The sequence below is a fragment of the Zalophus californianus genome, chromosome 3 (genome assembly GCF_009762305.2).
Source record: "Zalophus californianus isolate mZalCal1 chromosome 3, mZalCal1.pri.v2, whole genome shotgun sequence".
Lineage (NCBI taxonomy): Eukaryota > Metazoa > Chordata > Mammalia > Carnivora > Otariidae > Zalophus > Zalophus californianus.
The window spans coordinates 191,931,228-191,955,617 of NC_045597.1; the positions used below are offsets into that span (position 1 = coordinate 191,931,228).

The 24,390-nt window shown below is 44.6% G+C and overlaps 1 protein-coding gene across 46 annotated transcripts in view; it reads left to right on the plus strand.

Moving 5' to 3' along the window:
* LRRFIP1 (LRR binding FLII interacting protein 1) overlaps nucleotides 1-24,390 on the plus strand; it is a 141,826-nt gene that overhangs the window by 81,986 nt on the left and 35,450 nt on the right. For 11 of the 46 annotated variants that reach the window (XM_027588824.2, XM_027588826.2, XM_027588827.2 and 8 more), the window contains 11 exons: nucleotides 257-274; nucleotides 3,508-3,555; nucleotides 4,825-4,869; nucleotides 5,414-5,464; nucleotides 8,045-8,083; nucleotides 12,022-12,081; nucleotides 14,333-14,395; nucleotides 16,920-16,997; nucleotides 18,323-18,367; nucleotides 19,577-19,645; nucleotides 24,106-24,183. The exons of 9 other annotated variants lie outside the window; for them this stretch is intronic. In XM_027588824.2, coding sequence (XP_027444625.2) covers nucleotides 257-274; nucleotides 3,508-3,555; nucleotides 4,825-4,869; nucleotides 5,414-5,464; nucleotides 8,045-8,083; nucleotides 12,022-12,081; nucleotides 14,333-14,395; nucleotides 16,920-16,997; nucleotides 18,323-18,367; nucleotides 19,577-19,645; nucleotides 24,106-24,183 — 594 coding nt within the window. The remainder of the gene's footprint in view (nucleotides 1-256; nucleotides 275-3,507; nucleotides 3,556-4,824; nucleotides 4,870-5,413; nucleotides 5,465-8,044; nucleotides 8,084-12,021; nucleotides 12,082-14,332; nucleotides 14,396-16,919; nucleotides 16,998-18,322; nucleotides 18,368-19,576; nucleotides 19,646-24,105; nucleotides 24,184-24,390) is intronic. 26 more of the 46 variants (XM_027588805.2, XM_027588814.1, XM_027588816.1 and 23 more) reach the window with 16 other exon arrangements.

Here is a 24,390-nt window from a genome sequence, read left to right on the forward strand (position 1 = left end):
CAGGGACCCCATGTGTGTGTGCCCAGGTTTCACCATTGTATCTGAAATAGAATGTAAAATGAGTTAGGAAATTAATAATTCTTTCATTGAGACTTCAAACATTTTTCGTGTTCTACTGGTATTCAGTGTTGGGTTTTTTTCCAGTATGGCTTTTCTTCACATTTCCGGAGACTTAGAGAACCTATCTTTCTGACGTAACTACTTCTGTAATTAGATTTCATATTTCTTTTCCTGTTTCTTTTGCCCTTCTCTGTAGATCTATCAGGTTCAAAAGGTAGGCTCTTTGTTCTTTGTTTTCTAATTTGCATGCACTCGTTTTTTTTTTTTTTTTGCCTTGCCAAGGGCCTGGTCACCTTTCAGAAATAATGCCTTTCATTGAAAATACATAGAATTTTTTACTGCTTTGTTTACAAATTGGTTTGATCAAGAATGCTGAAGTCATCTCTACTTCCACCCCAGAAAAAAGCAACCATCAGATGCACCTCTGTCCACAGAATGTTTTCCTCATCTCTGCTTTTCTCAAGGAATTAGAAAATTGTTTCTTCGGGGAAAAACAAATTCTAAGACAAAATAAAATCACACTTCAGAATTGGGGATACCTTTGAAGTCAGATATGTAAAGAGAAAGATTATTCTTCCATATGATTTTATTAGAAAAATTTTAAAATCTCAGTGCAGATTATCACACATTTAGAGATTGTTATATACTGATTTAAAAATCTGATTAAAAAAATGACACAACAGTAAAATCCAATAGCTTAAAATAAACATGCCCTCTATCCCTAAACATTCATGGTGGTAGCATGCATGTCTATTTCCTAGGCACTTAGAAGCAGCTGAGATTTAAAGAGAAATACACTAGCAGGCCAGGCACACAAATTAAGGTCGAAACAACTAGATCAGTGGTTCCTGATTCCTCGTCGATGATGGAGGGAGTGGTTGGTTCCCTGATAATTTATAGTGTATGTCTACAGTGAATCTTTCCCAAACCTGAATCTAGTTTGTTACTTCTGACATCTATTATCGTTGCTTTTTATAAATCTAAGAACTGTATTTTTTTTTTCTTTTAGAGCAGCTAAGAAAATCAAAATAAGATGACCGTTTCAGAGGTTAGAATAAGCAGGTCCTTTTAAATACACGGTCAGTAAATTTAAAATTCCGGCCATGGATTCCTTTACTGGCTACAATACTGGATTGCCTTTGCTTCCTGTCCCCCACCCCCAGTCTGCATAACTACTGTCTAGAAGAGTGTGGACAAATCAGATAAATGGGTGCCAGAATCTATTTGCACTTTATTAGTTTTTGTAGGGTCTGGTATTGGAATGCATGTTGAAGCTAGATCCAAACATACTTACAGAGTGCTGGGAAGAATTTAACAAGAGGCAAAGCTGGCAAGGCTGGGGAACCCTCCCTGTAACAAACTGTCCAAAACCTAGGAAAGAGACCCGCCTAGTAATTAACACTTTGGCCCATTCCTTTCTGGTTCCAGAGCACTATTATTTTTGTTTAGTAACCCACCAGGGATATAATGTTAGACCTTCCTTAGAATGTTAACTGGTATACAAAGTAACCTAGAAAGGAGCTCAGGAAGTCCACAGTAGAAAAGCAGATACACATTTTTATAACAAAGATGTGCCAAGGGAAGGGAAGGCTTTCCTTATCATTAAGATTTGAGAAAAGAAAGAGGAGGCAGTAAACGTCTCTCTCGGTCCACTTGGCTATTCTGTGTGATGGTTTCTCTTCTACTGAACCAAAGCTATTTCTGAAAGTCGAGCACCTTTTGTGTTGTAAGTCTGGTTCTTGCTTCCTCTGCATGACTCACTGGCTAATCATAGTCGTTTACATTTGAAACATTGTATGCTTTCCGCACTTGGCTGTGCTGCCTGCTCACTAACATCAGAACTTCCAGTTAGTTGCACTTTCCGCTGGGGGAGGGGGGTGCTCTCTCTCCCTGAAATGACGGGGAAATGTAGCTACAGGCGGGGAAATGTAGCTACAGGCGCAGCAGTGATGTGTAAGGTCACCATAAACTAGATGGAAGATTTTGAATGCTAGTTCTTATTTTTATCACAAAAAGAGCAAGAGATGGTGTGCAGTATTTGATACAAGTATAGAATTGGCAAAAAAAGGGAAATATGAAAATAGAAGAACAGATCATACAGACTTCTGTTGGAATTGAAATATTTTTTGTGCCTTTATATAGGCCCCCATTAAAAACAAAAACTGTCTTCTTTCTATCTTTGTAATCAAGCCATGAGCTGAAGAGGGCTGATGGTGTCACATTTTACAGGTGAGAAACCTGGAATTTGGCTATGAGAGCAGGGCCAACATTAGCTGAATGCAAAATGGCTTTAAGCTGTTGCATTTCCCTTCAGTCGAAGTTAGGAGAGTGACTTACAGAAAAAGACTAGGTGCATGTAGTTTTGATATGTTACATTTTTGTATTGGTTGAAATTTGGAAAGCATGGTTAAATTCTCCCTTCAGTTTTTTTTCTTTTCCACTAGGCCTACTTAGCACCCTAAGAGAAAGGGGCAAGACTGTCGGGAAGCCATTATATTTAAAATCTGGCCACCCTTCAAAATAAACTGAAACTAAGCCAAACATAGCAGCATGTTTTGGCAATTAGAAAACAACTTCAAAACGTGTCTTGGACTTCTAGCATCTAATATTTTTTCTGATTATGAAGTTTTAACGTATAAAGAGGAAAACCACATCTGTGTTAGATGATATGGAGGTTTGGTTGGTCATCCCTTGCTTTTTCTATTGGAATTGTGGGAAAAGTGAGGAGAAATGCAAAACCCCATTATTGGAGACTAGACTTGGGCTCCTGCCTATCTTGGGAATGACTATATTTAGTAAGCGCAGTAGCCTTCTGAATCTGCTTTCTAATTTTAACTTGGACCACCGGGGCTGAGACAAGCAAGGTAAAAACATGGAGGCAGTTGCTAAAGAAAATGTCAAATATAACCTGCTACCATAAATTTTTTTTTCTGTTCCAAGCCCCTTCTTAGCCACTCAGTCATCTTTCCATCAGTGACATGCTATGAAGACATCCAAAGAACATAAATTATCATGGGCCTAAGTTTAGTGTAGATATCAGATAGCTGGAGCAAGGGCACCAGAAACCTAGGGGTCATCACGCGCTCTCTCCCCGTCCCCTGGGCTTTCTCGCTGCTGTAGCAGCTCGAGTACCTTGGCTCCGCAGGCTTGAACAGCCTCACACAGGGGCTGCACGGGCAAATTTCAGCTCCGCTCCGCAGCGCTCCGCTCCACCCTGGCCCAGTGGGCTTGCCTGGGAGGGGCTGAGATGAGGAGGTCTCTCTGCATGGGCCCCCCTCACTGGAGGCACTTCCCTGCATAGCCCCGAATGTGGTATTTACTGCTGTGCCTCAGCATGCTCCCTTCCCCGTGTGGCTTGGGCAGCAGTTTGGAAATGCATGTCAGAACAGTATCTTATGTGGTTACTGTTTCACGTCTTGCCTAATTTTCTTTCCCTTCTGTCTATAGAAGTATTATGGGCTGGATACAAAATGGGGTGACATCGAGCAGTGGATGGTAGGCCTTGAATACAATTTTAAGAAACTGAAATAGTTTATAATTTGATTCTTAGGAAGTTTAATTATATTGATAGATTCCTACTGTACCATAATTTAATACTGAGAGATTTTCTTCCAGGGACTTCTGCATCTGGCCTGATTGTTTATATCCGTATGAAGCTGGGTTAGAACTGGTCCTGGCTGGCGTTTTTGTCTGGTCTGGTCAGTAGCTGCTGACTCCTGGAGTCTCCAGGCTAGCCGCTGGTGGTCTCCAGTGCCACCCTGCCCTGTCTCCTCAGGCCAAGGGCTCTCCATTAGCACACTCAGGAGGAGATGGTGCCCCAGGCATGAGGCTCTAGAAGGGGGAGCATTCCCCTTGCTGTCCACTGGCCCCAAAAGAACGTGGACCCACTCCTCTCCTTAATTCGTCCACATGAGTTCCTCCCACCTCCTACTGTCCTTGACACTTACTGAATGGCCTTATGAACATCATCACATACTTTTAGCAACTGAGAACCTGGCCAGTGTGGAAATGTCATATTCGATGTCTCTTATGCATAAATAATCCAAGGAAATGTAAAACTATCTCCTAATATCTTAGACACCTGTGTAGAACAGTAAAGAGAATAGTTCCTGAAATATGAACAGTATACACTTCTTCTATTGAAAGAAATGATTAATTTCGGCCTTCAGTATGTATAAACCATCGTTTTAAGCTTCCATGGCGGATGTATGTTTATCGCATCTTAAGACCCAGGTAAAAGATGCCTCATTGTTTTCTATACCACTGAGAAAGAAAAAAACGCTGCTAATTTTAATGTGAACGACTTTGATGGTAAGATATACCCCCACATCAGAGCTATCCAAATGTGAAAAACTGTGTGTCTCAGAATGCACAAAATGTAGTAGATTGGGTGACATCCTTACTCGAGCTTTTATGGAAATGATTTATCTTCTGATTCCCAAAGGAGAGAGAATAAGGTTCTGAATGTAGGTGGAAAAGTAGGTTGGTTAAAATGGACCACATTGTAGAGGTTAGGGACAAACAAAGGCCCATCTTTTCCCACTTTTAAAGCCAGAATGAAATATGCCAACTGCTTGTGTGCTTACATGCCCCCCAAAGAAAACATTCTTCCTCAGTGGTTTAATTGAAGCCTTTTTAATGGCATCAAAGAAAATATTTATTTGACATTTATATCAGAAATACTGTATTGTGTCACAACCAGACTATGGCTTCTGTTTTGTCTATATCTGACCTTTAATACTGTTTCTTCCATTGCTTTGGTAGGAAGACAGTGAGCGCTATTCGCGTAGATCCAGAAGAAACACATCGGTTAGTACTGTGTTCACTTTGATTGAAGTCTAATTTATAGTTGTAGTGGCTGAGATACGTGAATCACATATACCTTAGTGATGATTATGGAAGAAACTAACTACTATTGATACTATTATCTAAACAAAGATTGTGAACTCGACTTCTAGCATTTTGACCTAACTTTGTGAGGGGAGAATGGGAAATTTCTGAGTATTAATATATATTCATGACAATTTTAATGCTCTTTTGCTATCCAGTACCCACAAATAATTTGCAGAGTGATATGCATTGAGGCTCTGTTTGTAGATTACCCCCAAAGTAAATAACACCACTTCAGTGAAATTAACTTGAAGCAGTAGCATCCTAAAAACAGCCCTCTGTAAACAGAGGTGCACACACAAGGCCCATTTGGGGAAGACGTAGGCTCACGTCCACTGAGGTTTCCAGAGGCGCCTGATCTGCCCCACTGCTGTGGTGTCAGATCGGCCGCATCTCTCTGGAAGCTGGACATGGGTTTCTTTATATTATGCTTCATGGTTGTTTTCATCCTTTCTTTTACTAGGCTTCTGATGAAGATGAGCGCATGTCAGTGGGTAGTCGTGGAAGTCTGAGGGTTAGTAACCAGAATGATTGGGTTTGCATGGTACAGTTTATGGTTGGCCATCCTTGTGCTGTATCCCTGTGTTCACATTTCCTATTCATTACCCCAGAGTCTACCTGAGAAGCGGCTCATTTGAAATCTAATCAAAGGTGGGGCGTTTCCTTGTGTTGCAGAGAGATTATTGATAAGCATAGGGCCCTCTGTTGTGTCTCTCTCCCAAGAGTGGACATCATAATGTCTGTATATTTCTCCACATCACAGCACTGCCACGCCTTGATTAAGCTTCTTGGCGATGCTGCTGTGATGAAGGGGTCTATTGGCATACGTGCTCCCAGTCAGATTTGCATCTCAGGTAAAGTAACCGTTCTTCAGTGCTATTTTTGCGTAGCTCCTTGAAAGCTGCTGTAGGCTGCCCGGTGGGAAATTGGCACAGGCTGGATCCATGAGCCCCAGGACTGCTCACCCTCAGGAGTCTTACCTTTGGTCAACTGTGATGAAATCTCATCACTAACAGCTTGATGGTTGACAAAGACAAATACATGTTTTTCCTTAAATATTCCCCAAATCTCCATAATGAGACTTGAAAACATTGCATGCCTTGGGAAGTGAAGTAGAGAAACTGTGTTTTGCTTCGCTCTTAAAGTCAGTACATTACTCTGAGCTTGTCAGTTTTATTTACGACCAGGTTACAATTGCTGTCACTGCTGGCAGGAAGTAGGTCTCAATGCAGCCGTCTGTTTCGCTCAAGAAGTGTATAGAGCAGAAGGCTTGTTTTTGATCACCATGACAATTAAATTAGACAATTAAACCTAGACTTCCTATATGCACCGTGAATGTGTATTTCATCTGGCTTCACAACAGTAAGTGTAAAGGTAACACGTTGTTGTTCTGTTGAGCAATCATTGTCATGGTCTTAGCAGTGCCCAGAGCAGATCGTAGTGATTTTGCCAGAAAGTAACGGTTCAGATGTGAAGTCAGTTGAAGAGCTTCCTTGCTCTCTGAAACTTTCCCCTTAGCCATACGGTTATAACTTCCTCAAAGATCTTGTCTCTGACAAGAGTCAAGCTAGAGGAAGTAACATTTAACCAAAGCATTATAAATGCAAAACTCAGTTTGCAGAATCTGTGGCAGAGACACAGAATGACAGATGTTGGGCAGGCGCAGGAGAAGGCTGAGTCCTTGAAACCAAGAGAAGAAGATACTGTTTTCAGGAGGAGGGGGAGGGGTCAAGGGAGCATAGGACTAAGGGCCAACCACTGGCCTTAGCGTCATGGAGGACGTCGGTGACCTTGACAAGGAAACTTTTGGTGGAAATGGTGAGAACAAAATCTGATTAATGCAGGCTCAAGAGAGAACAGCAGAGAAATTGGACACAGAATCCAAATCTATCACAGTATCCATTTTCAGATCTGTGATCCTCCTGAAATTGTATTCAAGATTTTGTGTGTACTTGGATTTTTCTGGGAAAAGAACTTGTCCCTTTCCTAAGATCCTCAGAAAGATTCCTGACCCCAAAGAGTTTAAAACTATTAAAATCATTGTTTATAGCATTCATTTCATTTTCAGTGATTTTAACCAGACATGAGTTAAGTTTCTTTGCTAGTCACCATTCTCTGCCAAGACTTCCAGCATATTTGTTTTAAGGTATAAAATTTTATAGAAGAGGCCCACAATCTGGACATGAAATAAGAGAGGAGCAGAAAGTGGAAAATCAACAGTGGACAGGATTCTTGTGTTTAGCCAGGTGGCTTCCTACGCTATTTTTCGCATGATATACTTGGTCTAATGAAATAATACTTTAAAAAAAAATCACAGACCTTGAGAACTTGGATCCTGGAAGTAAGATGACAGATGAAGTAACCTTTGACAGGTTCAGGACAAGCACAGAGCAGTGAGGAGGTGACAGCATCAGTCCCCAAGCCCTCAGGGGCCTGGGAGCTCTGGCCTCCGTTCATTGGCGGACCAGCTGCCCTGCAGAGAGGAACCTCCTTTCACGCACTCCCTATGCAGGGTCAGTGTGTTCTGCTTTGATATATGTTAATATTCTGAAATCTTTAGTTTGTAAAGTTCAAAGATCATATCTTTTATTTTTTGACATTCTCAAAATACAGGCCTTCTTCATTCAACTGGCAGCGATAGTAAACCCTTAAAGATGGGGGGAAATTTTACTTTCCCAGTGTTTGCATGGGCATTCTTCTCAGTAAACCTAGATTTTGGATATCATAAGATTTTAATTTTTCTTATTTAAAAATTGATAGTGATGTATGTGTTCACATTTTGCCTAATATAAATAGAATGTATTTTATAGAGGAAGAAGTAAGATTGCTCAAACTGCTTCAGATTTCATGAATTATAGCAACATTTGCCATGCAAATTTTATTTAATATTACTGGATTTTATGATGGCTCTTATTCTAATGTGATTCCTTTTGTAAATACACGTGAGATCCTGGAAGGCATGTAAAAATGTAATTTTTCACGATTTCAAGATTACCTGGGTTTTGCTTTATGTTTTCTGACATTTGGGTTCGCTTTGTAATTGATTTTGGCAACTGTTTTCTGTTCTTTTCCTCTTCCACCCTCATGCTGACAGTCGCAGCCTGACTTGGAGTATGGGGGTCCTTATGCCTGGGTGAGATGGTCGGATAGGTGTTGAGGCGTGATCCTAATAGTGCTGTGTGATGGGGACTAACCTGTGGTGTTTCCACTAATCTCGTGGGTGTGTTTGTCCAAAAAGCCAAGTCTGTCTTTGTCTAGAAAGACACACATGCTGTGCACCAGGCCCCCTGGGGTGGTGCGGCAGGCTGGAGGGCAGCTGTACCTACCAGAGTGAGCGTTCTTCTTGCAGAGACCCCTGGGTGTGTCTCTGATCCTCAGGGTCAGGCTCCGTGCTTGAACACACTCACTCGCCACGCGGTTTTCGAGTACCAGCTGTCTGCCACACGCTGTGCTAACAGCTGTGGGTACCAAGACAGGACTAGAGTGTCTTGCTTTCAAGGAACTCAAATCAAATCAAGAATTCCCAAAACTTCTACATTTCCTTTCAAGAGATTAAAGTCAAAGTCATTTTCTCTAATGAAAAATCCATTATTTTTTAATCTGCATCCATTCAAATTAAATGTGCAATTTGGCTCTTTTGCCAAAAAGTGCTGTTTTAGAAAAACTTCGGTTCCGGTACCAAAAATGAAATCTTTAGATTTTGATTTGGAACTTCCCTTCTTACATCTGTCTGTCTGCACCTTTTGCGCAGAAAAACCTGTGCATCTGAAAACCTGTACATTTAAATGACGCCAAAAAGGAGAGAAATCGAATCTCGCCAGAAATGAGCAATAAAGTGCCTCTGCACTGAAGTGATACAGCAGATTATGCACTACTTCATGTTTTAGGACTTCTTCTGAAAGCATTTTGTGCTTCATTCATTCCACTGCCTTTGAAAATTACTTAGCAACTTTTTGTTAAAATGTAGTTTTTACCTTGAAGACGGTAATGAATAGTGCCATATTTCTGCACCACACACTTGCCCCCTGAGCCTCCTGGAAGGGCTGCAGTTCACCGCTTTACAGACAGAAGCTGGTGGCCACGGAGGAGCCGGGCATTCCAGCCCGGTCTTGGCCTCAGCCACTGGCGAGCAATAGATCCGCCGTGGAGAACGCGAGGCACAGAGGCACGTAACAAGATTCAGGAAGTGCCCTTCACAGAATTTCCCACAGCACTTCAGAGTGACTCGGTTCTAGCAGCTCTTTTGTTCTCTTAAGTAAATGTCTGCACAGTGTATTTCCAGATTTTTAGCCTTCTTATTTTAAACTGATAATAAACTGTACTTAAGGGCCAGTCCTGGTGGAATGAATGAGTACATGTGTTAGCAATAGTCAGAAATACGTTCTGGATTTTGTTTTTCTTTTCCATTTTCATTCTGTTTTCAAACTAAGTTGAGTGCATCAAATATTGCACTTCAGAGGTTTGATTTGGCCTTTCTTATTTTGCTTCCCGTCTCTCCTGCCCTTGGATGTGATCTTTTGACAGTATAAAAATGATCTAACATCATTAATCGAACAAGATAGCGGTCGATGTTTGCTTGCATGGTCAGTGTGAAGTGCGCTGGTGCTTTGATAGCAACGGCAGGGTGGTTGGTAGCATTCTGACTAATCACAAGGTACCACTGGAATCATTGGTGTTGATAAGGTTTTCATTCTTGTATGTTACTTACACTCTTTTAGAAAATACTAATTTGTGAATGTCTTATGTATTTCATTCTCTCTGAGAGCAGCGCTCCGCAGTGTTACTGTGTGTAAGATTCACATACCCTGGCCCCAGCTTTAGGTGTTCTGACTGCCCAGGTCAGGGGCACATGAGGTCACCATGATGCACAGTAAGGGGTGTTGAAAAAACAGTCTCTGCGGCAAAGAAGATTGACCATCTGTGAGACCTGACTTCAGATGAAGTTGATACACCATCTGTGGACTTTTTATTCTACTGTGTTAATTTTCAACTCTCCTTATCCTGTTATGGGCTACATATAAAAACCGCTCCACCCACCCAAATCCAACACATAAAAACTATCCAAGAGGAAAACGGTGGTGTCCTTTAAGAGGTCAAAGTCATTTTCACTATAGGGATGTCAGTGAGCTCCTATGGATTTGAGAATTCATGCTAGGAATATATTCCCAATGACAGAATTGCATTACAACAGAAAGTGTGGATGTCCACAGAGCCTGTGAAGGGAGAGTTTTTCCTGCATGGCCACAGAAGGCTGGAAGAGAAACAGTGACAGATGAGGGGTGCACTCGCTCTCCTGTCCTTTGCCCTGCTCTGCTGGCATAGAAAGTGAGATGACCAGAGGGAACGGTTTATCTAGAGCAGCATGTAGTCCACAAAACAACTGTGGAAAGCCAGGGGGCTTATATATGTGGTATGTTTTACTTCCTCGCTGATTAGAAAACTCAAAGTCATCTACAATTGATTGATGTTAGCCTTTATTATTATATTAATTTTTTTCCAGGAACAAGTCTCTAAACAGCCACCAAAAGAATAAGACTGTGGTCTGAAATCTACAAGTCCCTGACACACATTTCCATCTCAGATAGTCTTGTCGGTCGGTCGAGAGGAAAGGGAAGTAGATTGAGTAAAATTCCTGCCTATCTCCAAGGATTTTTTACTATCAAATTTATTTCAGAGATGTCTTAACGTTACTCATCAGAGTTTTCAGATTTAAAGTTGAGGGATTTCACACTCTCCTGTTTGATTTAGAAACCTCAAATTGACTTGTTTTTGAGTTGTAACTAAATAGGTAGTTTGATCGTCACGATTTCATGAATCTGGACTTACGATCTGTCTAGAAATTGATTTATTTATTCTTCATGAGTGTCGTAGCTGCAACATACATGCTAACCAGTCTCCTGTCGCCAGACCCTGTGAACAAGGACACGCTCCTGTTCCCCGTGGGCTCTGGGGACCTGCCAGCACACAGCTCAGGAGGGCACTGCTCCAGGCACTTGGGATACTCATTTTAATCAGAATTAGCCTTCAGTGGCCTTGTCAAGTACGGATTTCTGTGCACATTTCCACAGCTGAGGAAGTAGAGGTGCCAGAGGATTAAGCAAACCTGTTTAATCATGTCACGTGACAGAGCACTGACTGGGAATTTGGACTCCCTTCCCTTACGCCCTGGCACCTCCTTCCAGTTGTACCAGTTGTGTGGACTGCTTTCCGTTTTCTATCTCTAGAGCGGGTTATGTCTCTGACACTTGGCAGCTCTTGTCTTCGATCAGCAGAAACGTCCTTATAGATGAATGAGACCAATTCTAGAAAGGCTGGGCTTTGGCTGCGGGCATGTGGGTGTAGAGGTAGGAAGAGAAGGGAGGTGGGCACACACTTACTCATCCTCTCTTCTGGAGGACACATTAGGAACTCGCGAAATGCGCCTCAGATTTCATTTTGAAAAGTAACTCAGGAAGACTAGATGAATGAGGAGCTCCTATAGAGGATCCTATAGAGGATACACACCCACAATAAACATTTTTTCCATGATGAACCTTTGCACTGAGTTATAGATTGAACAGAGGCTATTTCCGAACCTTCTGGATACAACTTCATAATGGGCCATAATTTTCAAGGACCTACCTATGAACCAAGAGCCGAAACCTGATTGACGCAGGCTGGGTCGTGACCCTGCTTCCTGGCGCTCAGGCTGCTGCAAAGCTAGGACTTCTGTGGCATCGTCACAAACCTGGAGACAGGAAAACTGCCGACAAAAGCAGCCGCGCCCATGCCCATGTGCTGCACCCCACAGAAGTCCTAGAGTGACCTGTAGTTACAAGTAATACTGCCTGGGCTGATCGGATGAGCCCGACTGTCCCGAGATTTGTCTCGGATTTCTCCTGAGTCGTAATAGAGCGGATCAGAGGCACGGAGGCATCTAGGGGCATGCTGAGATTTGTGTTATCCTGGGCTTGTCATTCCTCTGCTCCACTAAGAAAGCTCAGTTTATACCCAGCTAATTCTTCCTTGCTGATTGGTGCCTGTGTCTTCATTTGTATACTGATGTCAGTGTTCTTTTCTTCATTGAAACAGACAAATGGTTATGATGGAGACTTCTATGGATCCCAGTCCCTGAATAGAAGATCTGGCAGGGTTAGTATAGTAAATTTACATGACACAAAATGCCAACAGGTTGCTGCAAAGCTTAAACAAAATATCGCTAAATTTAGCTTATTTTTCTTTGTTATAGTGGGTCACTACCCGCTCCCCAGCCCCACCCCATAAATGAATGAAAACTAATTTTTCAACTGGTAAACATTCTTGGAATGTTAGCCTTCTAACATTCAAAGTGTTACTGCAAGAGATCGGTATTAAAAAGAATCTCTTAGGTTTAAAAATGTGTTGAATTAAATACTTGCTCTTTCATTATTTTGCTGCCCTAGGTGTATGTGCACAACGTCTATATTAAGTATATTCAGCTTTTTCAGGTATACTTACTTTCAGCATATTCTCACCCTCTGTGCCCATCTCTCATTTGTCATTTTATTTCTTTATTTTTTAAGATTTTATTTCTTTATTTGACAGAGAGAGAGCACAAGCAGGGGGAGCGGCATGCAGAGAGAGAGGGAGAAGCAGGCTTCCTGCCGAGCGGGACCTGAGCTGAAGGCAGACACTTAACTGAGCCACCCAGGCGCCCCTCATTTGTCATCTTAAAGACATGTATTTTAGGGTCCATGTGCCCCTGAATACTGGTCACGGGATGCCCCCAGTGCAGGCTCAGGAGGCAGTGGAAGAGCAGTGTAATGCCCTGTGGTGGGAGAAAGGAGAAAGGGACCAGTGGCAGGAGAGTCCAGGAGAAGCGGGGAGGGCTTTGGATTTAGCAGGGAGACTTAAGGGACTTTACGAAGTGAAACTGCGTACATTCTAATTAAGTTTCGTGACTTGCAGATCTACTATATGTGAAATTAACTAAAATCTTCGTATTCCTATATTTGCTTTACTTTTTTCCTTATAGTAAATTTTACTAGTTGTGCAAATAGTATTTCTTTTTAATTTATCTTAATCATATTAAGATATATATACACTTGAATTATATTTTCAGGTTTCAGAGGGGTAACCCAGTCCCATCTAACTTTCTGAAACTGGCTGATGAGGTTTTTCGCCTCTCGTCCTATTATGGATGGCATACATGTCCATTTTACGTAAACTTTTCTCGTTCCAAACTAAAACAATCCTCCTGGTTTAAAGGCTGCGTCTTCCTATTTATGTTTTTACATGGACGGCCTTTGGATTATGTTTTTTGCGAAGGCAGTAGTCCAGGGGCAGAACCAAGCAGCATGCCGTTCTGTGCTTGTGGGGCGTGGACAGTTGCGTTTCCTGCTCAGCCTTCCCGCGGACTGTTCCCTGCCGGCTTTTTAGGGCAGGAGCCGCACTACTCTCTCCCGGCCCCGGACTGCTTGTTGGGGCTACGTTGACTAATTGGCAACTTTTCACCAGAATTGATCGTAAGGACCCCTCGTTTAGAGCTGGAAGTTACTATAGAAGTTCTGTAATCCACTTTCTACCCACTGGTATCATTCTTCTCTAGAATATCCCGGCCATGTGGCTGCCCGCACGCCAGGGACAAAAGGGAGAGCACCAAGCTCTATGTCATACGTACACCCGTATATCTTCATCTTTGATTTTTACGTTCAAACGGCAAAAATGTTCTCTGTGATTTGGTTTGAGATCTAAGCAGTGCCTCTAGACATCAGATGCAAAAGAACTTGATTATAAAATTGTTCACCACAAAGTAAAATTGCACATAAAATGGATTTAATAAACAATCAGGAAATACACCGATTGAAGAACCACAGAGCCTCTCCATGCAGACTCTGATCTTGATAAAGTAGATGCCGGGTCACTCTGAAGATGGCTGCAGGCCACCGCATTCTGGGGGTGACCCCCCCAGGCTGCAGCTCCCCCCTCCCCCGGTCTCGGGAGAGCTGAAGCCTTCACGTGCTGGGCTGAGGAAAGATTGCAAATCTGCCACAGACGTAATCTTAGTTCCCTAAGAGAGTATGTAATGAGGAAAGTCCACGTTGGGAGGTGATAGACGCCTCATCATGAGATTTAGTAAGTAAGTACAAGTAATACGAGAGATGAAAAATTGTGAGAACCAGTAAGAGTTAAACCATAGGCCATTGCCAAGATACAGACACTGAAATGTAAACTGTAGCCTAGAACTTCTAGTTGGTAAGCATTTCTGCCGTAGCAGAGTGTCTTGATTCTTACACTACGTTGGTATTCCTGGAGTACCAATACTGGTTCGGTCATTTTATATTTGCCTTTTGACTGGGACAGGCAGTGCTTTGGGGACAGTAAGAAAGTGCTCACCACTTACCATGTCTTCTTTGGTTCTCAGAATTCCAGCTACAGCGGTGAGGGCAGATTCTCTACCTTGTCATCATCCAGAGAGGAGACGTTGGTTGGTTCTCATTTAAATCTTTCACACCCTCTCTTCAGAAACCACAGGTTTTGGAGCATGCCATCTTGTGTGTGAACTCAGCTCTCTTTTCATTTTTAACACCTATTTTATGAATTTTCATTTGGATGGATGTTAAGGTACATTTTTGAGCAGTAACTAACATGATACATTTAATTCAGGCTTACCCCCCCCCATCTTGCACTTGAATCATATTTGCATTCAGTTGGACACAGGAAAGAAAGGATTCATGTGGATATTTTGTAGTCAGAAGCAATCAAAAGGGGAAAAAATAAGAAAAACCTTGTAATTCTTGAGCGTTCCTGAAAACAATTACTTTGTAGGGTACATGCAAACTTTATGGCAATTTCTCAGGGATGTACTAGGAATGGAAATCAGACCAAATCCAAATCCAAATGTCTGCACAACAGGGTTCCTTCCCATACTTCAAGGACATGCATCAATCTCGACAGGCACAAATATTTCTAAATTATTTAGGAGCCCTTTATCATAGGTAAGGCTTGTTTGTTTTAGGTAAGTTTCATAATCACTTAGCAAACACTAGGGACCTAATTCAGGTAGGAAGGTCACAAAGATAAACAGGTGAGATAGGTAGGTACTCTGGAAGCATTTACTTCTAGAGTAGAAGACAGACCCACCTAGCAGGTAGACTAGTGCAGCGGCAGTAGGATGATGGGGAGAAGTAAGTGTCGTAACAAAGGATGTGAACTGAATCATGAAGAATACATAGGAAGAAAATAAAGAGAAACTAAGCAGGTGGAGCTCCACCCTCCCTTGTCATGCTTCACCCCTTACCCTTTTCACCCCTGCTGCGGGGGGCTCCAGGCATGGCTGGCAGCTCCATCTCCCCATCAGCTTGCTTGCCCACTTTCCAAACTCCCACTGGTGCCTCCCAGCCTCATATGTGACATATAGGACAAAATGGGGGACATCCCCCATCCCTTCTTCCGCCAGTAGGTGAATTTTGACTGAATATCATCAGATCTGCTGTAAGCACCAACTATTGGTGGGTTTCACCATCTTGAATTTTTTTGTGTGTTGTGTGTATTTCGGTGGGAGATTTGCTATTGCAAAGAGCACTTTCTCATTCGGAAAACTTTACTTCCTCCTCACTTTCCGAGCTGAGATACTTGCTCTAAAGTAGAAGATGGTGAGAGGTACCTAATATGCAGATGTGAATTATTCACCAAAGTTAAGCATGTCTCTGACTCACTTAAATTCATTTAAGAGATATAACCCACATTCAGAGCGTTAAAGTCAAAATTAGAGTGGATCCGTTCCAAACATTAAACATCAGAACTTTCATGAGGCCGCATGTCCCCACCCTTGTTCTTCCTGAGATCTTATCTTACTCACCGGCCCGCAGAATCTTCCGGTAATTATCATGCTCTTTAGGTATATCTATTGCTGCACAACACACAGGCTTGTTTGATTTTATTTAAATATAAAAACAGAAAGGTATTAATGTTGTATGGAGTACTGAAGACTCTTCTACATATTTCTCCAGTCTTTTTGGATTTGTCAGACCCATACCCTGGGCATGGCGGCCGCAGCTGTGGGCGCTTTTTCCCCCACCCGGGTCGTGGGCTTTCCATGTCCCCCAGAGGGGCGGACAAAATGGTTTCTACACAGAATGTTCTCCCAACCACTGGAACAAGTTTCAGTATTTGTGGGAAACATTAGAAAGTTTCTCCCTGCCCCCCCCCCCCCCCCCGCAGAGTTCCACCTGCTGGCCCCTCAGGTCACATGGGTGTAGCTTATGCCACACAGAGGAATGACAGGCACAAGTTTGGGACCTTGAAGGGATGGCGGGATATCTTCAGGGGCCATCAGGTTCCTGGAAGGGAACCACTTCACCTTCAAGGACTGCCCCATGCTTGTTCGCGTGGTAGAACATTGCCGGGCAGCCTGAAGTTGCTGGCTTCCTTCTCGAGGAGCCTTTAATTTGGATAGAACGTTTTATTTGGGGAAACCATGGATACCGTAGTATTCCCCAGAAATGTTGAGAGACTGTTGGTCTCAGAATTAGACCCTGAATCTATCCTGTCTTCTCTGAATCCTGAACACGCACATGCATCACGTCAGTACCTAAGGAAGCGACGCCAGAGATCACGTCCACTGAAATATTTTATTACATAAAGGTTGATACCTCTGCTGATTCTTAGTTTTGAATTTCCCCCACCAAACTTTAAAACTTAGAGCTTCAGTTACAAAGACCTTGAAAACCCCGATGGTCTCACTATCAATTAAAATTAATGAAATCTAATTTTGCCTATATGTCGACTCAGAACTCCTGATTCAGTCCCACGTCACAGTTTTGTCGATTAACTAGACTGTCTTTATTTCCTTCTGACTGTCCTTTCTCCCTGCTCCATTAAGTGCATGCCCTTTACCGATTTTGTTGTAAAAAAGCAGATTTGTGTGAATTTACGATACCGTTGGACCTTTGAGGTGAAACGAAGCTGTGAGCCCTTCTCCCCCTCCCACCCATTTTCTCTGATTACAGGGACTGTCCTGCTCCGACCTCGGGCTTCCTGGTGCTGGCCTTGCTCCCAAACCCCTGTCTGCCCAGAGTGGAAACCGGGTCTGTTCTCCGTGTCACCCGCTTCCTCCCTCTTTGCTTCTGCGTATGTCCCTTCACTTTCCGAGCAAAGGTATGAGGACACTTCAACCTCCTCCATCTGAAGTCCAGACACCAGAGTTCAGCAGGCGTTTTATTCGTCTGGACTAACTTGCTAAGACTTTTCTCAGCGTTTTGAAACTTATCAGAATAATCTGCGACCTTATATAGAAAAAAGGGAATTGAGGAAGAAGGAGGCTCTATTAAACGTATATTTCCAAAAGCTCAGGTTCAAAGAATTGGTCCCTTGGGTCTCTCCTCCTTTTCCAGCAATTGTTCCCCATTTGGGGTTTCATTTGTTTCTTTAAAAATATTTTTCTCTTGTAAATGTGTCCAGGAAGCAATTTGGAAGGCTTTTGTGCTTAATCTGACTCCTCCATCTTTGAGAAGTGGGCGAACGGGGATATTCTCTTTGGCTCAGTCGCCCCTGTTTCCTGTTTTTCCAAGGCCGGTGTGCGGGTCAGGCCCTGAGGGGCCCGGCCTTTTCAGCTGTAGGCATATGAGTCCCGTTCTCACACGGGGCTCTCGGTGTCGGAGTCCGGGACAGATCACGCTGTGGAGGTTGAACTGTCATCCCCCCGAGCTGCTGAGCGATTCACCCCTGGTCATGCACATCCCTGACTGGCTTGGTGGCCCTGGACTGCGGGCTTACGTGGCCTCTGCCTGCAAATGAGTCATGATCCTGTTCTGGACCCAGGGCCCGGCTGCCCCGGGAGCTGCCCTTCGCTCTGGCACCTGCCCACCCGGGCACGACTCTGCCTGATCCGTGCTGTGGGTCCGGGTCCTCTGACCCAGGGGGCTGCCAGACCTCGCCGGCCGGCACCGTCTGGCAGCTCCTTTTGGGTCCTCACGACCGTGACTGGGATCACGTGATGGAAATAAAAGCGCCATTTCCGTCGCGCTCCTCCTGTGTGGAAATTTATGCATTAACACCCCTGAGTGCGTGATTAACCTGGGCTTTTGAGTTGTGGGTTTGGTGGCTGCTCGTGGTGTTTTCACTCTGTCACCATTGTCTCACTCCCTGGCCCTTTCCTCCAGGAACGCCTGGAAAGAAGCGACTAGAAAATAGTCCTATTTCAGAGATCCTGGGGGCCGTGGCCATTTTAAAAGTTGGATTTGCATCTATTGATGTACTGAAACATGGGCCCTGCATTGACTTCTTTTTTCTTCTAACCGTTGGGCAATAATTTGGCTGTCAGCACTTGAAAGCGTCGTGATTTTCTTGTCACTAGTATTTGTTGCTGTTTTCTCAAGGCTTTTAAAACCTGCCATTTGCTCTTGTCCTCCAGCCCTCCTATATCTACAGCGCTGCCCGGCCTGCTGGGAGTTACCGGGTGCGTGTGCTGCCCGCCCCCCTGCCCCCACGCCCCTCCCCCGTCCGCTGACCTGCCCCCACCCCATTCCCCATCCCCCGCCCCCACCACAGTCCCCTGACCTGCACCCCCCACCCCCCACCCCCCTGCACACGCGCACTCCACTCCATTACACACCTGCTCTGGGAGCATGGATGCACATGTCTGCAGCCCCGCTACTTGGGAATTACGCCTTTACGTGGAGCTCACACATGCCATGGTATCCGCCAGTCCCCTTTGGCCAGATCTGGGTTTTCTCTCTCCCCGAAGCTGACAGTAGCTGTCATACCACTTCAGGCTCCAGGAAGACATGTGCTCGCATAGGGTTGTTAGCTAGGAATGGAGCAGTGACATCTTTTACTTAATCTGCTGGCAGAAAGAAAGATGGCTTTTTATTGCGTTGGTAACCTTAACAGATGTTAATGTATTGTGCTGTATTACTTGGGAAATTTCCAGTTTTAAATACAAGGTACTTACGCCTTGCAGGAAACTTATACTAAACAAAGTAGTTATACTGTATTGCTAAAAAGTTTCTGAATTTCCATCAGATTTCACACTTAAGAAATAGTATATAACTGGCTGAACAGACCAGCTGTGTCCTCCAGGGGAAATAGGGAAAATTGAAGTTCCTTTAAGCTGGGAAAAGTTTCAGATGGCCATTCGCGGCATTGTAAACTCCCGTTCACCCTTGGGGCTTAATTATATGGGATTTTCAGGTTAATCAAATATTGTTTTGTAGTTAGCAATTTTTTAAAAATTATAAAATACTGAACTATATGAACATGCTGTTTTATTCCAGAGTCATTTTCTATTAGTGTCATTTTCTAAATACCAAGTATGAGGATGCCATGACAAAATTCAGGATATTTGAAATATCTGCTCCCTCGAAGTCTGGATTAACAAGTTCCTACTTAGCAAGGGATGTTTTTCAGAATAATACGTTTTAAGGACCTAGCGGAGAGTACACTGCATGCCGGTTGACAGCAACTGGTTTCTCTCTTAGATTTTTGCATGTGCCTGTTCTGCTCAGCTCTTTGCCTGTGAAGGCAGTTGAAGGCCTTCCCTGCATGTCTGATTTGTGCAGGACAGTTCTCCTCACGGGTCAGCCTTCCTTTGCTTACCTTTTCCTGTGTCATGGGTACTGAGGAGGGGGAAGGGTGCCCTGACCTGCCCGTCTGTTTTTCGTCACAGGTGTCTGTGTTTGATGAGAGCAGCCTGCTCGGCGGGGCTCTGCGGAGCAGTGCCTGCAGTTTCTATGCTGTAAGGCATTTTCTCTGGTTCCCGAATTTCTTCCCGTGTGCTGCATGCCCCTGAGTGGCTTGCTGGGCACAGGTCCAGCCACTGGAGAGAACCGGGGTTCTAGGGAGGAAGCACTGTCTCATCTCAACTTTCTGTTGTAGCGAGGGTCACGGATGCCTCTGGCTGGTGGGCTGATGTCTTCACACATCAATTTACATTGAGTTCAAGGGAGAAGACGGACCTTAGTTGAGGTTCCTGGGCCCTTTCCCTGCAACACACTAACAGTACTCACACGGGGTGAGGTGCGCTTAAAGTAACAATAGGAAAGAGAGGGGCGTTCCACGGGCCACAGTTATTGTCGCCTCTGGATAATCGAGGAAGAGGAACAAATTTAAAGACTCAGGATCTTACCCGTACATAATTCCCTTTTATTTTGCTGTCTTTCCACCTCCTCTAAGGATTTGAAATAACAGACTCGGCTCTCACGATAAAGGTGTGGTACAAGAGATGCTTGTTGAGTGAAAAAAATGAGTGAATGAAAGAGGGAAGCAAAATAGAAAAATGGAGTCAGTCCATGGAAGTGAGGAGGCTGGTTGGCTCTGTCCTGAGGGGCAGGTGAAACTGAACACCCATCTGGTGTGGATGCTTCTGCATGCAGGGGCTGCTCTCCGAGGGGGCTCCTCCTCCGCGGGGGGCTGCTCTCCGCGGGGGTTCCTCCTCCGCGGGGGCTGCTCTCCGCAGGTCCTGTGCAAGTCCCGTGCAGGCACACCACCCGGGGCCCACAGGGGTTACAAAGAACTACTCGAACGTGCTTTTTATAATGTTGCTTTTGATGTTAATTGACTACTAAATTAGTTAAATAATCCCATTTCTGGCTTATTGTAGTTCATAAATATTCAGGAATTCTTACAGAGCTGCCACACCTACTGTTTTCTTTAGAATGTAAATTTTATAAATATTGTACATAGCATTAGTTTCTGTTGACGTCTAATTAAACATTTATTAATTTTATATTGCATACCGTTTGAAACGTGGCGGAGCCCACTATATTATATCTTAGTTCTCAGTTCTTAAACATTTGTGTAGGCCGTTAAGAAGCTCACAAATCATGCCTACTGGAGAAATAGCTCTGGCCTGCGTGTGACAGATAAAATGCAACTAAAGGATTTTCTCTTATCAGAAAAAAAGACCGCATAGTAATTTTTCAAGAGAATGAAACTTTCCCCAAGCACTGGGTACTTTCCGAAGACTGAAGTAGAGCTTCCGAGCAGGTGGGGTGCCTGTTCTCCTTCAGTTCCACTTTGCCTCTGCAGGTGGACTTTCAGAGAAGCCGAGCCCCCGATTCTTCTCAAGCATCGCTGAGCACTCTTACTTCTGTGCTTTCTGCCTCCTGTAGGAACCACCTAGGAGTGGTGGCGTTCGGGAACTTCAGGAAGTCAAACGTCTTCTTGTCCCAACAGCACAAATGTCTAAAATACGGCCACATGTCCCTGGCATCAAGCCATGCAGAAGAAGTCAAAGAGTAAAAAGTTTTTTCCTGCACTTAACACTGCGCTCCCATGCAGAAAGAGCTCAGCAGGCATTTGTTGAATTAAGTTGGACAAATGGAACCCTGGGGTAAAACCCCTCAGAAGAGATCTTTGGCAGCAAATTAGCAGGCTGGATGGGAGGGGCGTTCGTTCACTGAGCTCCATCCTCGGTGTCTCCCCAAGCCCCGACATTGCCCTCCTGGTGGATGCCAGTGTCCCACGTTTGGGAATGTGGCTGGGGTGAGAGCTTCCTCAGGCTCTGGTCCAGCCTGCAGCTGTGACCGCTGGCTGATACGCATACCCGTAGTGAGGAGGCTGACCCCCCCCTCGGGGGTCCCGGCTGATGTCCTTCAGCCCAAGACAGAGCTGAAGAGAAGGACCCTCTGCTTCGACCTGAGTCCAGGCTGACCCCACGCCTGCACGGGATGGTCCTGATCCCGGTTTGGAAGGTTCATCCCCATCTCCAGAGCGTCTAGCTTCTGTTAGCCTCCCCTGGAAGGTAGCGTCATCTACAGTGTATGTTCACAATTAAATGACTTCGTTACAGTTTAACGATTAGAGAGTAAATGACTAGCTCTCTTTTAAGTATCGCTATTTTGCTTGAAAACCTTTCTATTTTATATCTTCCTCACCGTCCTTAAGCTGTGTGCATGGTGGCTGTGTGTGACACGCCGGGGAGCAGTCACTACTGGTGCCATCGGATCCAGTTGCTTGTGGCAGAAAAGGAAAGCAGGGGAGAGCCCCCCCCCCGCCCAGGTTCTCTGCATAACCCCCAGCACCTCTGTGTGGCCAGCATCCTGACAATTCTGTGTCCCAGGTGACAGGCTGAGAAACTTTTCCAAAGTCCCATGGCCCGTAAGAGATGGAGCCTGGACAGAGTCTTTATAATATATGACAGCCCCACACCAGCCATGCTGGCTTCCAAACACAAGCTGTTCAAAGTTGACACATGGACCAGGGTGATACAGACCCGAAACTTATTCCTTCCCGCATGATCCGTCAGTTGATTTGAGAGCAGTTTTGACTAGGGAAGTAGGAACACCTGGGCTGTGGTGAGCACTGTGAGTTGTGTGAGACTGTTGAATCACAGACTTGTACCTCTGAAACAAATAATACGTTACATGTTAAAAAAAAAAAAGTAGGAAGGGAAAAATGAAGTGGGGGAAGTCGGAGGGGGAGATGAACCATGAGAGACTGTGGACTCTTGAGAAACAAACTGAGGGTTCTAGAGGGGAGGGGTGTGGGGGATGGGTTAGCCTGGTGATGGGTATTAAAGAGGGCATGTATTGAATGGAGCACTGGGTGTTAAACAGTGAATCATGGAACACTACATCAAAAACTAATGATGTAATGTATGGTGATTAACTTAACATAATAAAATAAAATTTAAAAAAAATCAAAAATAAAAAAACAAAAAAAAAAGGAACACCTGGGCCAGCAGTCAGCCCTGTTAACAGCAACCTGTCCTGTCTCTGCACGGTTAACCAGAACGCGAATGACAGAGAACACAGTAGGATTTTTCCAGAGGACAGTTTTCCTAGCTCTTGTGTCAGTGAACCCAAAGGCAAAATTCTTTTCTTAAAGTACTAACCTTAAGTATTTCCTTTTATGTTGCATAATAAAGCAAAAGCTGAGAGTAGTAAAAGTGGTAAATTTCTTATGTGTGCCAAGTGTGGCAATGACTGTCTTATACGGCGTGTGCAGATTTATCTGTGCATCGGAAACAATGTGTTCCATATAAGTGTTAACTATGTAGTAAATCGTAATCGGATAAAGGAATGAGAAGAATGATGAATAGGTAGGGTGGGTCTGGCTGTTTATAGTCTGAAATTGAAATTGTTTATTCAACAAGTATTTCTTGAGGTTACACTGTGTGTCAGGCCTCATCTGGTCCCTGCGGATTCAGCAGAGAATAGACACAGACCTGCCCTCAGGGGATTACGTTCTGGTGGAAAAATGTGCAAACTAAAAGGTGATGTTTAAGATGGGAGTCACGAGCACCTCTGCAGTTAGGTGCCTGCTAGAATTTGCAGTAGGGAGAATGCCTGCAGGGCCCAGTGGGGTGGTGTGGGCAGCAGAGAGAACAGTCAGCCCCTGCCTGGCAGGATGCCTGGTGTTCAGCGGGGGGGGGGGGGGGGGGGGGGGCCGCTGGATGGGGAGGGGCCGCTATTACTCTGGGACTATCCCCCTGAGGCCACGCCACAATCCACTGGGTGCCTGTGGCCCTCAGTCGGGTTTGAATCCTGCCTCCCCTCCTCGCCCACCTCACTCAAGAGGAAAGGAAGATTAAAACAAAAACACACAAAAATCTATGTAGGACCGGAACAAAGGTAAATAGAAGTCAAAGTTAAGAGGGCATCGCTTCCAGGTCAGTGAGTTACGGTGTTTTCTTTTGCCAGAAGAGAGAACGTTCAGGCAGGTGGAGAGACAGATTAAAAAAAAACAAAACAAAAAACCTTCATTCAGGCAACCCGACCAGTAACCTGGCACTTTAAACAAGCCATGCCTGACTTTGGAGGAGCCCTAGATCTTACGTTGTTTTCCCCTGGAAAGAGCAACGAAGCAAACTTTCCCACCGCTGAAAAGCCAAGCACCCTACCAGGCGCTCCGGGCCTCAGAAACTGTCATCTCCCCGTGGCCAAGGGGGCTTTCTGTGCCGGCACCAGGCATGACTCCACGCCCGGCTTGAACGGGATGCCTTGTATTACTTTCTTCTCACTAACCAAGAATCCTGTGTTCTTCTGATATTATGACTAATTTTTTTCTGTTCTTAGTGGGCATGTATTTGCAGCTGTGGCCGACACAGCCTTCCTTTCCAAGGGGAGCCAGCTCTCCACACTCACCCTTGTCCTTTCTGCATGGTGTGCGGCTGACCTCCGCGCTCACTGTAGCTCTGCTGACCCTGTCCCTTTGTTTCTGTCTGCGTCCCCGTGGCGGCGGCTGTGTGGGCAGCCCTCAGAGCACGGCGGCCACCTCAACTCCAGCTCCCGAGCCTCGTCCAGAGCCAGCTCGGCGCGGGCCAGCCCAGTGGTGAGTGCGCCTCCTGCCCCGCTACCTTCCGCTTTGTTCCTTCCCCCCTCCTGCCCCTTATGCTCTTGACTCCACTGTCCTGCAAAAGGAACCCTCCGCCTCCAAAGGGCCCAAACGCAGCGTAAAGTAGGAGGGCTTTTCTGTGACTTACTCCAGGTCTGAGCAGAAACGCAACTGGGAAAAATGCTTCCAAATTTAGAATACTAC